Source organism: Brachyhypopomus gauderio, unplaced genomic scaffold (assembly GCF_052324685.1).
Source record: "Brachyhypopomus gauderio isolate BG-103 unplaced genomic scaffold, BGAUD_0.2 sc45, whole genome shotgun sequence".
Taxonomy (NCBI): Eukaryota; Metazoa; Chordata; class Actinopteri; order Gymnotiformes; family Hypopomidae; genus Brachyhypopomus; species Brachyhypopomus gauderio.
Window position 1 is genome coordinate 352,009 of NW_027506871.1, and position 16,308 is coordinate 368,316.

The window sequence follows — 16,308 nt, forward strand, 5'->3', positions numbered from 1 at the left end:
GTAGTACCTATGATAATTTTTATAATCTAAATGTTTTTATTTAAGTATATTTATATGAGATTTTATTTTTGTTTGCTGTAAATTTGTCCAGTTCAGTCAGAGCATTTTCCCCTTATATCCTGTATTTTTTTATATGAACAAGTGTATCTGCTCTTTTTCATTAAGCATGGAAATCGATAAAAGACCCACAAGAGGCTTTACGCTTCTTTTTGGAACAACTTAAGCAAGAAGGGGAGAGTCAGCCTTCGCTATATTTGAACTAGGATGCAACAGATGACGAGCAAAGGGACGGTTCGCTTATCCGTTTCTACAAAGAGGACCGTGAAAAACGCCAGTGGACAGCTCCTTTCCACTGCATGATTAAAGGTATATAGTGAGAAATTGGTTAAAATCATGCAGTGCATGAACTAAAACACAATGAACAGTATTCTCTATCAAACCCAGCAACGTTTTCATGCACTTTATTCTGATCAGTTTTTCACGGTATGCTTTCAAACATTTTGTTATTGTAGGGGATGCTGCTATTGGAGTAGGTGTGGCTAGACATATCCTATCATTAGCCATTTCCAGGTTAAAACACGGATTTAACCTAAACTTTGGTATGTGTACTGTTAACTCTTGTTTCAAAGTACTGAGCACTGAGTATTAATACTTATTAATAATCTTAATGAATAAGTATTACTATCTGATCGCATACGTGATAACATGGTTACATGTTGCATGAAAGTTTTTTGCCACTTTGGTTATGCTAAACATTAGCAGACTAGCCATGCAAAATATTTTTTTCCTTTGACTTCAATACAATTAATGGATCTTGATGCAGGCAATGCAGCAGAGACTCTCCTGTTTGAAGGAGAACCTGAGCACCTGGTCCCTGCTGCATCACCAGTGCTGTTGGAGAGTGACCTGTTCCGCATGGCGGGAAGGATCCTTGGCCACTCTGTGATTAATGGTGGTCCTACACTGAGTGGGTTGAGTCGGGCAGTAGTCAGTGCTTTGATGAATGGCCAAAATGAGATGACGAAATCAAAACTGTGCCTAAATGACTGCCCTGACATGGAGCAAAGGGAAACCATTAGCCTTGTGAGTACCACTAGACACAGAGCTATGGGTTTAGAACAGAACTCTAATGGGTTTAGAAATGTACAGATGTCTTGGGATAATTTCAGAGAACTTTGACAATGAAACTAATGTGTTAAAGCTGCTGAAGGAAGAGTGGACTGAGGAAGAATCCTCAAGAATAACCAGGCTCTGTTTGGACTGGTACTGCACAGTCCCTACAAAGCACACCAACAAGCTGCTAATATTTCAGCAGCTCCTCTCCCATGCTGTACGTATAATTCTTTAATATTTTGAGGTACATTTTGTCATGCCATAATATAATTTACTCCTAATATAAATAATGCATAATTGTAGTTGGATCTCTCACCAGCTGACTGTTACTTACGTTTGCTGTTGTCCTAAATAAGAAGTAATCAAGCCTCTAAAATGTGTGCACCAAAACGCATTTGAAACTACCTTATCTATGCTCTGCATTTAATTTTTACAGGTGCTTGGTAGAGTGACTGCTCAGATTAAACAGCTCAGGAAAGGGATAAAAGACACAGGCATCTGGCCAATTATCGAACGCAGACCTGATGTTGTACCCCTGCTGTTCCCTACAGACAAAGATGTTCAGTTAACCCCACAGGTAGCCATTTTTTTAAATGTTTTAAGAACAGTTTGGTGGCTTGGGTTAGGTTTTACATAATTGTGAACTTTTCTATTCAATCTTTCAATACAAAACTGAAGCTTATCCTGCAGGCCATTATGTGGCCCCAGCCAGGATCCAATAGCGAAGATGATGACATGCCTCAAGAGACGCTTACTCTTCTCTCTGAATTTTTCAGAAGATTTGTTCAACGGGGTACTCATTCCTTTTTTTTTATTAATGTTACATATCAGTATGTGAAATGTCAGCAAATTACTTACTATGTTGTTTGGCTTAGCATCCCCTAAAAGCTTAAAGATGCTTATGAGGTTCTGGACTGGCTGGGAAGTGCCACCTCGATGCCTGAAGCTGGAAGTCGTTCAGTCCAGAGGACCCAGACACCTTCCAACCTCAGCAACATGTTCAGAACGTCTACGGATACCAAACCACTACAGGAGATTTGAGGAGCTTGAGGATGATCTTGCTGTCTGTCTTAAATCTGTGGAGACTGGCTTTGGCCTTGTTTAAAGAGCTGAGTTTTCAAACAACCTCATTTGACAGTAATCACCATTTCTATTATTACTAAAATATCAACTTGTGTTAATACATGTTGACTTCATTGCTTTTGTTGGTCCTTTTTGTTTAAGCAGGGTATCTGCACATTTTCAAATCTCAAATTCAATGACTTTTAAGACCTTTTTAATACCTCTCACAAGAAAAAATAATACTATAACCGGGGATGCAGGTGTGTTCCACATCGCTGCCGGGGGGGGGGGGGGGGGGTTGTCGAACGAGAATTGTTGAAGGGGGGGGGGGGGGGGGGGGGGTTGGCGAACGAAAATTTTTAACGTTGTTGAGGCCGTATACGCCAACGCTAGGAATCTAGCACTAGGACCCTGGAGCGGTTATTTTCTGCAATAGCGCTAGATTCGGCAAAGTTCACATCGCGCTGAACAACACACACTTATAATAATTTAATGCCTCCCCTCATAAAATTCCAGACATTTTAAGACATTTTTAGGCCTTGAATATGGAAAACTAAATTTAAGACATTTTAAGACTTTTCAAGGACCCGCGGGTACCCTGTTAAGTCTATTAAAGTGGATAAAACTATTACTTTCAATAAGGTTGAGTTGGTGTGAATGTACACATCCCATATGCATTTATGAATAACCATATTTTACTTGTTTGTCTTACTGTAGATCATGGCTGAGGAACTGTCAAGTTGTTGAACTAATTCGCCTGTCCCCAGTTCCCAATAAACAAACTCATACATTTACAGTTGTCTTTATTTAAGAGCCTTTAAAACAAACCATCAGCCAGTGGCAAAAATATATTCACGACATGTTAAATACAGGTCCCTTGCTGACATGTCTGGGTCACTCTGTTCAATGAGCAACTGAACTCCTTGTCTTTGTTGTTCACTCAAAGGAGGCTCGATCTGAGGAACCACGATCTCACCATCCATCTCACCGCTGTGGGTTGTTGCAATGTCCCAGTCAATGTCTGGCTCCTCTATATCCTAGTGCAGAAAAACAGAACAGAGTACTGAGCCTAAACTTCAACACACTACATTGGACAATAAATGTAACACAACAGAATGAACTATTTTAAATTATGATACTACTGCGCAATTAGGAACTGTCACTGTCTATAGTGTTTGCTGGAGCAATCGAACAGTAGTTTATAACTGCTGTTCTTTTATCGTCCGAGTTTGACAAATTAAAATCACTAATTGTGTCTACCCAAGTTTACAGGAAATAGGAAATATTCCACCAAACTGCAAAAACTAAATATACTATAGTCACAGACTATTGCTAGTACCAAACAATTATAGAAGCTTAAACAGCAGTAGCAGGATTCTTAAAAGGGGGGGGGGGGGGGATACCTCAGCATCCTCTGGCTGGTTAATATTGGTATTTCTCATCCCCATGATCCATAATTGCTCAGGAGTCATGTTGTTTTCCGTCCGGATTGGATGATTGTTCCAACCTTCCACAAAACACTCAAGGTCTTTCTTCAGTTTTGGCAGGAACACAGTGTGGACAGTGAAAAGGTCTTCTGTTAAGTGTAAGGTAGGAGTTAAACATAAGTAATGCTTACCAATAAATTGTGTTTTAATTAGAGCAAATGAAGTTACTGCTCAAATTTTAGCCATTGTTGGTAGTCAAAATATTTAACAAATTTCCAGTTAAAGCAAAAAAAGTTTTTGAAACTCATGCAAAAATAGAATGAGGGGAACAATGAAAATTTGGTAATGCTTAAGCTCCAATTGTGTCAGGTCCTGCACTTCCCGATCTTGCCACCAGAGGTCTGACTCCCCTGAGTTCTAGAGCGTACCAGCTGTCTGTCATTACACTTGATTGTGAAGCGTATTTAACACTGCCAACCCCCTTGCTCATTGCGAAGTATTGCCGTTCTTTCTTAGTCTGCATACCAAGCCTTTATCTCGTTAGTCTCTTTGTGTATGATTCTGCCTGGTTCTTTCGACGTTGCCTTTGCCTTACCTTTGACATCTCCTCTGTTATCTGGATTACCCGACCCCTGCCTGTACGTCTACGTTTCTGGATTGTCCTTATTAAACCTTGACCTGCACATGGATTCGAACATGCCTCACGAGTCTGATTCATCACAGAATACTTCGCCTACCCTGGATCCAGCAGGCCTCTCTTCACTACTGGCGGCCGTTCAGTCCCAAGGCCGGTTGTTGGGTAGCCACGACCAACTCCTTCACCAACTGAACACAACCGTAGGGACGTTGGCCCAGTACGTTCAGGGTCTAGCTACACCTGCTGCTCCTGCACCTGCAAGCCCCGCACCTGCAAGCCCCGCACCTTTACCTGTGTCTGAACCGCAGCCCAGTGCCTCCCCCTCAGTGCGTATGGCCGTTCCAGAAAAGTACGATGGCTCCCCAGGTTTATGTAAAGGATTTCTCCTCCAGTGCTCTCTGTACTTCAGGGTGTTAGCGGCGGCTTTCCCCATGGACGCATCACGGATCGCTTTCGTTATCTCACTCCTTACTGGGAGAGCCTTGCAGTGGGCAACCGCGGTATGGAGTGTCACAGACCCCGCGGCACAGACCTACGCGGCTTTCGAAGGGTACTTTAAGGAAGTATTTGATCACTCCAGTACAGGAGAAGATCCCGGGGAGCAGTTACTCCAGTTACGGCAAGGAAACACCTCGGCTACCGAACACGCACTCAAATTCCGTACTTTCTCAGCTGCCATGGGTTGGAACGACAAAGCCCTGATCACCATATACCGTAGGAGTCTGAGCGACTCTCTGAGGTCTGAGTTAGCGTGCAAGGATGAAGATCTCTTCCTCGGGGAGTTAATCCGTTTGTCCATTAGACTCGACAACCTCATCAGATCCCGAAGAAACACTGCTAGGTCTGTTCGTCCGGCACCTGTCCCAGCGACCAACCCATCTCCACCAGAGCCCATGGAAATAGGACGCGCACGCCTCACTCCTACAGAACGACAGCGACACAGCCTGTAACGTATTGAACAGGCAGAGAGGGATCCAAATGCGGAAGAACACCGCTTTTATTGAAATGAGACGCTGGTACAAACACAGGCAGGTGTATCACGAGCACTATGACTAGTAGCAACTGCGTTGTCTTGGCGTGGTCAGGACGGTCCAGGGTCATACCGGGGGAGCAGAAGTCAGGAGGTACAGAGGGACTAGGCAGGAGACAAGGTCGGGGACGTAAGCGAGGGTCGGAACACAGGAAAGCAGACAGGTAATAGAAAGGCTTGGTACGCGGCATGAGTCTGCAATACTTCGCGACTAGGAAGTGGAATGTGGGCGTTTAAGTAGAGATATAGGGGGTGTGGTGATGAGCGTCAGGTGAGGCTGGTGGTGGAGATCAGGTGGCATTCCTTACACAGCCGAGAGAACCTCTGTCTGTACTGTGGAGAGGCCGGACACTTCAGAGGCAAGTGCCCGTCTGTACCCAAGGACCGACCCACGCTGCGAGTGAGTGCGTGTGCCAATCCACTGCTTGACACTGGAAAGTTTACGGTGCCGGTGAAACTAACCTGTTGTGTCGCACCTTGTCTCGTTTCAGCCCTGATAGACTCCGGAGCAGCCGGTAATTTTATCGACAGGACTTTTATTAAGGACTTATCTATCCCTACCGTCACTTGCCCTGTCCCTATGCGCATCAAGGGGATTGATGGTCTTCCAATCGGCTCGGGGGAGGTCACTGATCGCACCATCCCGCTCACGACCATGGTAGGCGCCTTGCACAGCGAATCCCTCACGTACTACGTCATCGACTCACCTGAACATCCCGTCGTGCTGGGCTATCCATGGTTACGCCAGCACAACCCCGTGGTCTCGTGGAGGACAGGTGAGCTGACTCAATGGAGCGACACAAGCACTGTTTAGCGCGCGCTATTCACGCCACGAGCATCGAAAGCCCACAAGTCGACACGTCAGTACTACTCCCTGAGTTCTACAGTGACTTTTTGGATGTATTCAGTAGGTCCCAAGCCACTACTCTCCCCCCTCATCGCCCATGGGATTGTGCTATCGACCTGTTGCCAGGCACCTCGCCACCGAGGAGTAGAGCTTACCCCCTCTCCTTGCCCAAGATCAAGGCTATGGAGGACTACATCACGGAGGCACTGCAGTCAGGTTACATTCGTCCTTCGGTTTCCCCCGCTGCTGCTGGCTTCTTCTTCGTGAGTAAGAAGGACGGGGGGCTGAGACCCTGCATAGACTTTCGTGGACTTAACGCCATCACGACCAAGAACCGCTATCCTTTGCCCCTGGTGCCCTCTGCTATCGAACAGCTTCGTAAGGCAAAGATATTCACAAGGCTAGATCTCAGGAGCGTATATAATCTGGTTCGTATAAAGGAGGGTGACGAGTGGAAAACAGCTTTTATTACCGCCACTGGACATTACGAGTACACAGTGATGCCGTATGGGTTAGCCAATGCTCCGGCCGTATTCCAGGCTTTCATGAATGAAATCTTTCGTGACATGCTGAACCGTTACGTGATCGTTTACATAGACGATATATTGATCTACTCTGATGACGTAAAGCAGCACCGCCATCACGTGCGTACGATTCTCTCACGGTTACGGGACAACCGGCTGTTCGCCAAGCTGGAGAAATGTGCTTTCCACCAAACGTCGGTGCACTTTCTGGGTTACCATATCGGCCCACAAGGGGTGGCCATGGATGACGCCAAGTTGCGCGTGGTTACCGATTGGCCACGGCCGTGGAGCGTCAGGGACCTCCGACGTTTCCTGGGTTTTGCAAACTTCTATCGCCGTTTCATTCGGGGTTACAGTACAGTCGCAGCTCCTCTCACTTCTTTGCTACGGGGTGGGATAGGCACGCTGCAATGGAACGAACGCGCTCAAAACGCCTTCTAGAACCTGAAAGAGAGATTCGTCACTGCGCCCATACTGAAACACCCTGACCCTGCTCTGCCGTTTCTGGTCGAGGTCGACGCATCAGATACTGGTGTGGGGGCGGTTCTCTCCCAACGTCATGGCTCTCCACCCAAATTGCATCCATGCGCATTCCACTCACGGAAACTCATGCCCACCGAGAGGAATTACGACATCGGCAACAAGGAACTGTTAGCCATCAAGTCGGCCCTAGAAGCCTGGAGACATTGGCTAGAGGGCGCTGTTCACCCATTCATCATATTAACCGACCACAAGAACCTTGAATACATTAAGGCAGCAAAGAGGCTGAACGCCAGGCAAGCCAGGTGGGCTTTGTTTTTCACACGTTTTAATTTCACAATCACTTTCCGTCCTGATACAAAGAATTCCAAGGCTGATGCCCTGTCACGGATTCACAAGCCAAGCAACGCTCCAGAAGCCCCAAAGCCCATGCTCTCACCCTCCATCGTGGTGTCACCTATACAGTGGGATCTTGACAGGCAGATCACGCAGGCTCATGCTACCGAGCCACCTCCGGCAGGTTGTCCCCAAGGTGTACGTTCCCCTCGCTTTGCGTGCTGAGCTCCTGGAATGGGCCCATACGTCCCCCAGCTCAGGTCACCCAGGTATCCAGCGCTCCCTAGGCCTGCTCAGGCGCAAGTACTGGTGGCCTGAGATGGCCCGCGATGTCACCAGCTTCGTGGAGAGATGTGATGTGTGTGCGCAGAGCAAAACCCCCAGACAACTACCTACGGGACTGTTGACACCCCTGCCCATTCCCAAACGCCCGTGGTCACACCTGTCTGTGGATTTCGTCACTGACCTGCCACGCTCCCAAGGCAACACGTGCATCTTGGTAGTCATGGACCGTTTCTCTAAGGGCTGTAGGCTCATACCGCTGCCTAAACTCCCCAACGCTATGGAGACAGCGGAGGCCATCTTCAATCATGTGTTTTGACTCTTTGGGATTCCTGAATACATAGTGTCTGACAGGGGTCCACAATTCATTTCGCGTGTGTGGCAGTCCTTTTGCAAATTGCTTAATATATCTGTCAGTTTGACTTCAGGTTACCACCCCCAGAGCAACGGACAGGTGGATCGGCTGAATCAGGAGTTGGGCAGGTTCCTCCGATCGTATTGCAGTGACCGGCAGGAGGACTGGAGTCGGTTCCTTTCCTGGGCAGAGTATGCACAGAACTCTCTGTCCCAACCCTCCACTGGCATCACGCCGTTCGAGTGCATCCTGGGATTCCAACCCCCTATGTTTCCTTGGTCGGGTGAGCCTTCTGATGTCCCTGCAGTTGATGACTGGTTCCACCGCAGCGCACGGGTCTGGGAGGAGGCTCATGTCCATCTCGGGCGCGCCATCAGGAGCCAAAAGCTACAGGCGGATAGACGGCGCCGCGCCAGCCCTACCTACTCCCCTGGTCAGATGGTGTGGTTGTCCACTAAGGACCTCCGCCTTAAGACGCACTGCAAGAAGCTCAACCCCCGGTACGTGGGTCCTTTCAAGGTAATTCGGCAGGTCAGCCCGGTGTCTTACAGGTTGCAGCTTCCTCCACACTACCGCATATGCCCCACGTTCCATGTGTCACTGTTACAGCCTGCTCTGCCTTCCAGCCTGTCTCATGCCCCTTTGCCAGCGCCCCCGGCCCCTCTGGAGATCGACGGTGGCCCGGCCTACCTGGTCAACACACTGCTGGACTCTCGACGCCGGGGTGGTGTGCTTCAGTATTTGGTGGATTGGGAGGGGTACGGCCCGAAGGAGAGGTGCTGGGAGAAAGCTGAGAACATTCTGGCCCCGTCCCTCATCCGTGACTTTCACGCCTCCCATCCGGATCGGCCTGCGCCTCGGCCTAGGGGCCGGCCCCGTCGTTGCCAACCTGGGGCGCCTGGGGCCGCCCGTTCGGTGGGGGATGGTGTCAGGTCCTGCACTCCCCGATCTCGCCACCAGAGGTCTGACTCCCCTGAGTTCTAGAGCGTACCAGCTGTCTGTCATTACACTTGATTGTGAAGCGTATTTACCACTGCCAGCCCCCTTGCTCATTGCGAAGTATTGCCGTTCTTTCTTAGTCTGCATACCAAGCCTTTATCTCGTTAGTCTCTTTGTGTATGATTCTGCCTGGTTCTTTCGACGTTGCCTTTGCCTTACCTTTGACATCTCCTCTGTTATCTGGATTACCCCTGCCTGTACGACTACGTTTCTGGATTGTCCTTATTAAACCTTGACCTGCACATGGATCCGAACATGCCTCACGAGTCTGATTCGTCACAAATTGCCTTTTATGCATGTTCAAGTTTATTAAAAGGCTACTGTAACTATCCAATTATCCATGTTTTATCAATACATTAAGAGTGACTGGGGTTCCCAACCTGTGGAGCAAACATCAAGAAGCTGAACCTTCTCCAAGCTCTGAAGCATGTTGTAGTACTTTGAGGTGACACAGGTCCTGACATCACGCCATAGACGTTCAATCCTAGGAACGTAAACATTTTAATCTGTTTAATGCAGACACATGAAAAATTTGGTTCCAGCTAGCAAATGAACAAGCAAGAGAGACATGTTGGCTGAAACCCTTTGAAATGTAGCCTCTCAATCACTCTGACCTTTATTAATGAATTCTAATGACAATAATTTACACATTGCTGTCAAATATTTTATATGCAATGATTCTACTTTTTAAAAACAACACAAATAGAAGAATAATATGTGTAATGTTACAATATAGTTTAGATTAATTTAGATTTGTACTTTAATGATTCCTTAATTAAGCACATTAAGGACCTCAATGAAGGACCTCTGGGAAATATATGCCTCAAATGTGTGATGAAACATGATCAACCTTTGATTATGAAAACTTTTGCCAGACATAAAGCTTCCCCTGTCTGTCCCGCGAACACTGAACATAAATCTGGCAATGTCAACATTTTCGACCCCTTGGTCAGCTCTGACTCTGTAACACACACAGTTGACCAGTCACACATCAAAAGACATCAAAATATATATCCTAGTACTACAATGAACTACTAACTATGAATTGTCCAGTTTGTTCAGCATGGTATTTCACAACTTTTTGTTAGAAAAAAATTGAAAGACTAGCCAATTTGAACTATTTGAGCTTGTAATAATGCAAGAAAAATCTTCATGTGTATGTAGCAATGTTTCAAATCTATTTAAACTGCAAAAATGTTACCTTGACGGTATGCCATGTCTTTCTGTTGCCTCCTTGAAAGCAGCAAATGAAGTGGATGCAAAGTTGTTGGTAGAAGCAGTCAGGCACATCACCTGTATTATTAAGTAAAGACAACCAGTCCTTTTAACAAAACAAGGATTCTAGTGTTCGTAGTACATAAATTATGGCATGAAGCCGTTTCTGTGAGAAGTACATTAGCAAACCAAGTGAAATTAAGAAATTACCTTCCTTGAATATCCATCCACTGCACCAAACAATACAATGTTGTACCTAGAAAACATTTTTGGAACCCAATAAACAAATCTAATTACTTACTACATGAGTAAAATGACAGTCTACTTACGTTTAGCCTTTTACTAACAATTAAAAGCACCAACCTGATAAGTTTGTGGTTTGTATCCACATGCCAAAGTGAAAGAGGTCCATTCACAGAATATGTCCTATGCACGACGCATCCTAAGCCAGTTAGTCTCGTCAGGATGCCCAAAGAGTCCACACGGTGCATGGATGCAGCCACCCTCCTCCACTGGACATGGATACCCATAGACAGCAGCCTCCCCTTCACCATGCGGTAGCCGGCAGTTGGCATTTCTTGTTTAATGTTCTGTATTACACTGTCAAGCTCCTCGTCACTCATGCTGCTGTGCCTTTTCCGACAAAGACCAAACTCCTGCATTCGTCTAAATACTGTTCTTTTTGACACTCCCAGCATCTTAGAGATGCAGGGAACAGGCAGGTCAGTTTCCAAGAGCTCCTGCAAACTCTCTCTATCAATGTCTAACCTAGGACGCCCTGTCTCTCCAGGGACTGTGTCAATTGGCATATTTCTTCCACTATTACGTTCTATCTGGTCTGTCACAAGCATTAATAGTTCCTGCAAGGCATGTAATATGTCTGTAGGCACATCAATGTGTCTGGAAAGAGCATTACAAAGATACAATTCCTGCCTACATGTAAACTCCATATAATCTAAATCCATAGGTTCTCCTGTAAATGCCCGTTCCAATTTAGAGAGCAACCTGGTGAGAATCTGCCTGCTTAAAATGTTCTGCAAAGACAGAGGAAAACTACATTAGGAAAAGTAATACTCAATTAGTATAATAAAAAGCTTAAAAACATACTAAGCCACTACCAGCTGTTAGTTAAAGATTACTATTGTTAGAGCAGATTAGCTGTAGCTATGGTATGATTAAGTGAGTGGAATTCAATGAATGGCATTTCAAAAAGCACGCAAGGCCTACCAAAACTGTTTGCAATAAGACCACTGGTTAAAAATATCAATGTCCTTTAAGCGCTTTCAACAGCTGCTGTGTATGAAACATACTATACAAATAACCTTGGCTCGCCTTGCAACAGTAACAGGTATTTGGTTTCTAATCCACTTAATATGTGCTCTCTAGCGCATGCAAACAAAAAGTTAATGTTACCAACATGACATTAAGGTTGTATCCTGAACTCCATGTTATAGCTAACTAACCCAGCTCGCTTTTTCAAACGACTTACGGTAACGCTTCAGTACGAAAATCCACTTTTAGTAAAAATTATCATAGGTACTACATAAATCAGTGACTGCATGCGCATTACAAAATGTTAAGATTGTCTATTAAATTGTACTTATAAATTAAATCAACCCCAAATTTACTTCAAACCTGGATAGGTAGCTAACTCACCAGTCCGCGCTCGTCGTGCTCCGCCATCTTCTGAAAAGACTTTATGTACTGTGCTGTCACTCACAAAATCAGGAGCCGTCATCAGCCAATAGCATTGACTGAAAGAAACTCCCATGAGCCCGCCCCCAAAGTGCCAAAAACACCCCTTATCAAAACTCGCGCAAAAAACATCCGAAGAGAATGTGCTTGTCGCGCGAGCGCCTTTGTCAAATAGAGAAGGTAAAAAACACTCGAGCGTGGAAAAAAGACAGTTTGAGCGCGCGCATTAACATAAACGCGCACGCAATTCGGCGTTCTGTGCTTGCGACTGTCATTTTTACGCTCGCAAGTTGAATATTTACGCTCGCGAGTCAATTATTTACGCTCGCGAGGTGAATATTTACGCTCGCGAAATGTGTTTTTGCTCTGGCGCCAACCACTGGCAATCGATCGATCGCGATATAATACTTAATTTGTGTCCATTTTACACCCCGCCCCGTAACAATTCACGTTCGCTGCCCCCCCATTTGATTGGTTGTGCTGCAGCTCATGCACACACACACACACACACACGTACAGAGTGTGGAAAAGCAGAGGACCGGTCTGCGTCAGAAGGACGGAAATGAAATTAATGGGGCGCACTTTATAAATATTAATATGCATTTTAAAAATTAGATTTGGGGTTAAATCAAGTCCTTGCAAGTAAACAGGTTCAAGTCCAATTCAAGTCCCAAGTTATTGGTGTAAAAGTCCAAGTCAAGTCTAAGTCTCTGAATATTTTTTCAAGTCAAGTCAAAAGTCTTAATATTGATGACTCGAGTATGACTCGAGTCCAAGTCATGCGACTCGAGTCCCCACCTCTGGTGGAGGGTAAACAGAAGTTAACTGAAGAACTTAGTGGCTGTGTTCGAAATAGTCTACTACATACTACTGGCATACTGATCGAGCCCCAAATCAGTATGTCGTATGCAGTATGTGACCAAAATGAAAATTTCCAGTACACGAAACATACCCGGATGACCTACTACAAAATATTCCAGTACGCGAACAGAGCTATCTTCGTGGTGTACTGCATCCCATCATGCAACGGTACGATCACGTGACCCCGTAGTATGCTTTGCTTTTGTCACATACTGGAAACTGTACTGCATACTACTACGAGGACCAGTATGCAGTATCCAGTATATACTGAGTCCAGTATGCAGTATCCAGTATGTAGTAGTCTATTTCGAACACAGCCAATGACTGTATATAGTTAATATTGGATATGGATTTTATCAGTTGGCTGCGTGACTTTTTTTCCATTGAAAACTCACCCCAAAATGTCTGTGTACGCCACTGGCCATAATATTGTTAATAATAATGTGAATAACGTCATTAAACGAATTAAAAATAATATCTTATTTTTCCGTCTTCATGTTCTTAGCAAGACAAAGCAACATGTTCACTTTGTCTGGTTTAAGAGACGATCTAAACGAGGTGGCAATGTTGCCTGCCATGCTGAATACATGCTCCGATGGAGTGCTTGTTGCGCAACGGTCATATATTTTCTGGTAATGTTTGACAGAAGAGGGAATCGATTTTGATTTTCCCACCATAAGGCAAGTGGATCCTAATGCGATTCGAGGGCTTCCTCCTGCAAATACCTCGTGAGTTCAGTGTCCGCACGGATTCTCCTGGGGACTGGAGTGGAGGTCTTTTCTTTTCATTTTGGAAAATGTTGTATAAAAGCTGCACCAGGCTAAAAGCCGCATATATCTACTGAACTAAATACATTTAACTGAACTGATCAGTTTCCGAACGGTGCCTGTAGCATTTCACATGCCACAGTTTTGGCTTTCAGCCGGTGTTGTGGCGAATTCCGACTCCCCTCGTTTATCCACGCATAAAGACGCTACAGATTATATTGTAGATTTATGTTTCAATGCATAAATAAGAGCTAGACTTTATTTATCCATCACAGCAAATGACACTGCATTATCTATGTCCAAAACTGGCTCAAGGGTGTTAATTATTTTAAATAAAAAACACACTGGCTATACCGAAGTTCACCTCTGACCACATGACTTCACTGTATTACAGCAGTATTATGTCTAAATATCTAGTTAGGACGAAACTAGAGTGCTCAATGAACTAAGTTAAAATCACTGTAACTCTTTATGCATGTGCAAACGAGGGGAGTTGGATTCTGCCGAGGAGTCGGAATTTGGTTGGAATTTGGCACAACATATGTTGGTTTGAAAAAAAATTATCCGTTGTGCCTGCTGCTTGCATGTGCTAAATGAAATTGAGTACTTTCTCTTTTCTTCTTTGATTTACAGTGATTTACAACCTACCACCTGATTCTGTTCCGCCCCCTGACGGGTGAAGAAACATCTACAGAAAAGCCGCACCACATTAGAAGCCGCATGGTTCAATTCATGGGGGATTTGAACACCCCAATTTATTTAATGGAGTGTTCCTCTCGTGTACACAGCGATCGCAATGTAAATGTTTTTGAATGAAAACAATTCATTTGATAGATTAACGGATGTAATGAGCTCAATACCGTGGTGGGCATTACATAACAGCGGTATTGCGATAATGCGGTTATTGTCACAGCCCTAGACACACGCACACATACACAGAACAGAGACACCGCAACACACGTTCGCATAGTGGACACACACACACACACACAGAACAGAGACACTGCAACACACATTCGCATAGTGGACACACACACACACACACACACACACAGAACAGAGACACTGCAACACACGTTCACATAGTGGACACATACACAGAACAGAGACACCACAACACACGTTCACATAGTGGACACACACACACAGAACAGAGACACCACAACACACGTTCACATAGTGGACACACACACACAGAACAGAGACACCACAACACATGTTCACATAGTGGACACACACACATAGAACAGAGACACCACAACACACGTTCACATAGTGGACACACACACACACACACACACACACACACACACACACACACACACAGAACAGAGACACTACAACACACGTTCACATAGTGGTGTAAATACTTGTACAGATGTTCATCAGAGTATCACAGAGATGAACACATCACCATGACAACCTTCCTGCTGCTTCCACAACACAGGGTTGTGGGTGTGGCCATGAACCACACCCACTCTGCACTTGGAGCACTGGCTCCGCCTCCTTGATATTCCTCATATCAAATCTCTTGTGTTATCTAATGTTTCTATAAACATTCTCCTAATGTCTTTTGTAAGATGAGAAGAACCTCATAGACCCGACTAGTAACATGTTCAAATACACACATACATACATACATACACACACATACACACATACGTACATACATACATACATACGTACTTAACTAAGTACTATCCACTAGTAACTAAACCCAGAGGACAGGTCAATATCAAACACTAGTAACTAAACCCAGAGGACAGGCCAATATCAAACACTAGTAACTAAACCCAGAGGACAGGTCAATATCAAACACTAGTAACTAAACCCAGAGGACAGGTCAATATCAAACACTAGTAACTAAACCCAGAGGACAGGTCAATATCAAACACTAGTAACCAAACCCAGAGGACAGGTCAATATCAAACACTAGTAACTAAACCCAGAGGACAGATCAATATCAAACACTAGTAACTAAACCCAGAGGACAGGTCAATATCAAACACTAGTAACTAAACCCAGAGGACAGGTCAATATCAAACACTAGTAACCAAACCCAGAGGACAGGTCAATATCAAACACTAGTAACCAAACCCAGAGGACAGGTCAATATCAAACACTAGTAACTAAACCCAGAGGACAGATCAATATCAAACACTAGTATATAAACCCAGAGGACAGGTCAATATCAAACACTAGTAACTAAACCCAGAGGACAGGTCAATATCAAACACTAGTAACTAAACCCAGAGTACAGGTCAATATCAAACACTAGTAACTAAACCCAGAGTACAGGTCAATATCAAACACTAGTAACTAAACCCAGAGGACTGGTCAATATCAAACACTAGTAACTAAACCCAGAGGACTGGTCAATATCAAACACTAGTAACTAAACCCAGAGGACAGGTCAATATCAAACACTAGTAACTAAACCCAGAGGACAGGTCAATATCAAACACTAGTAACTAAACCCAGAGGACAGGTCAATATCAAACACTAGTAACTAAACCCAGAGGACAGATCAATATCAAACACTAGTAACTAAACCCAGAGTACAGGTCAATATCAAACACTAGTAACTAAACCCAGAGGACAGGTCAATATCAAACACTAGTAACTAAACCCAGAGGACAGGTCAATATCAAACACTAGTAACTAAACCCAGAGGACAG

General features: G+C 44.8%; 1 protein-coding gene and 1 long non-coding RNA gene across 2 annotated transcripts; one reads left to right on the forward strand and one right to left on the reverse strand.

Moving 5' to 3' along the window:
• Window positions 1-262: 262 nt before the first annotated feature.
• LOC143486773 (uncharacterized) lies at window positions 263-1,328 on the forward strand. The gene is made up of 4 exons (XR_013123662.1): window positions 263-366; window positions 513-599; window positions 824-1,083; window positions 1,202-1,328. It is a non-coding gene; the product is annotated as an uncharacterized LOC143486773 (long non-coding RNA).
• Window positions 1,329-2,961: 1,633 nt separating this feature from the next.
• LOC143486766 (uncharacterized) lies at window positions 2,962-12,146 on the reverse strand. The gene is made up of 8 exons (XM_076986187.1): window positions 11,964-12,146; window positions 10,671-11,341; window positions 10,518-10,563; window positions 10,294-10,385; window positions 9,943-10,053; window positions 9,473-9,576; window positions 3,579-3,751; window positions 2,962-3,212 (listed from the first exon to the last, which is right to left on the reverse strand). The coding sequence occupies exons 1-8, from the start codon at window positions 11,988-11,990 to the stop codon at window positions 3,006-3,008; spliced, it is 1,431 nt and encodes a 476-aa protein (XP_076842302.1). The 5' UTR covers window positions 11,991-12,146; the 3' UTR covers window positions 2,962-3,005.
• Window positions 12,147-16,308: the final 4,162 nt, after the last annotated feature.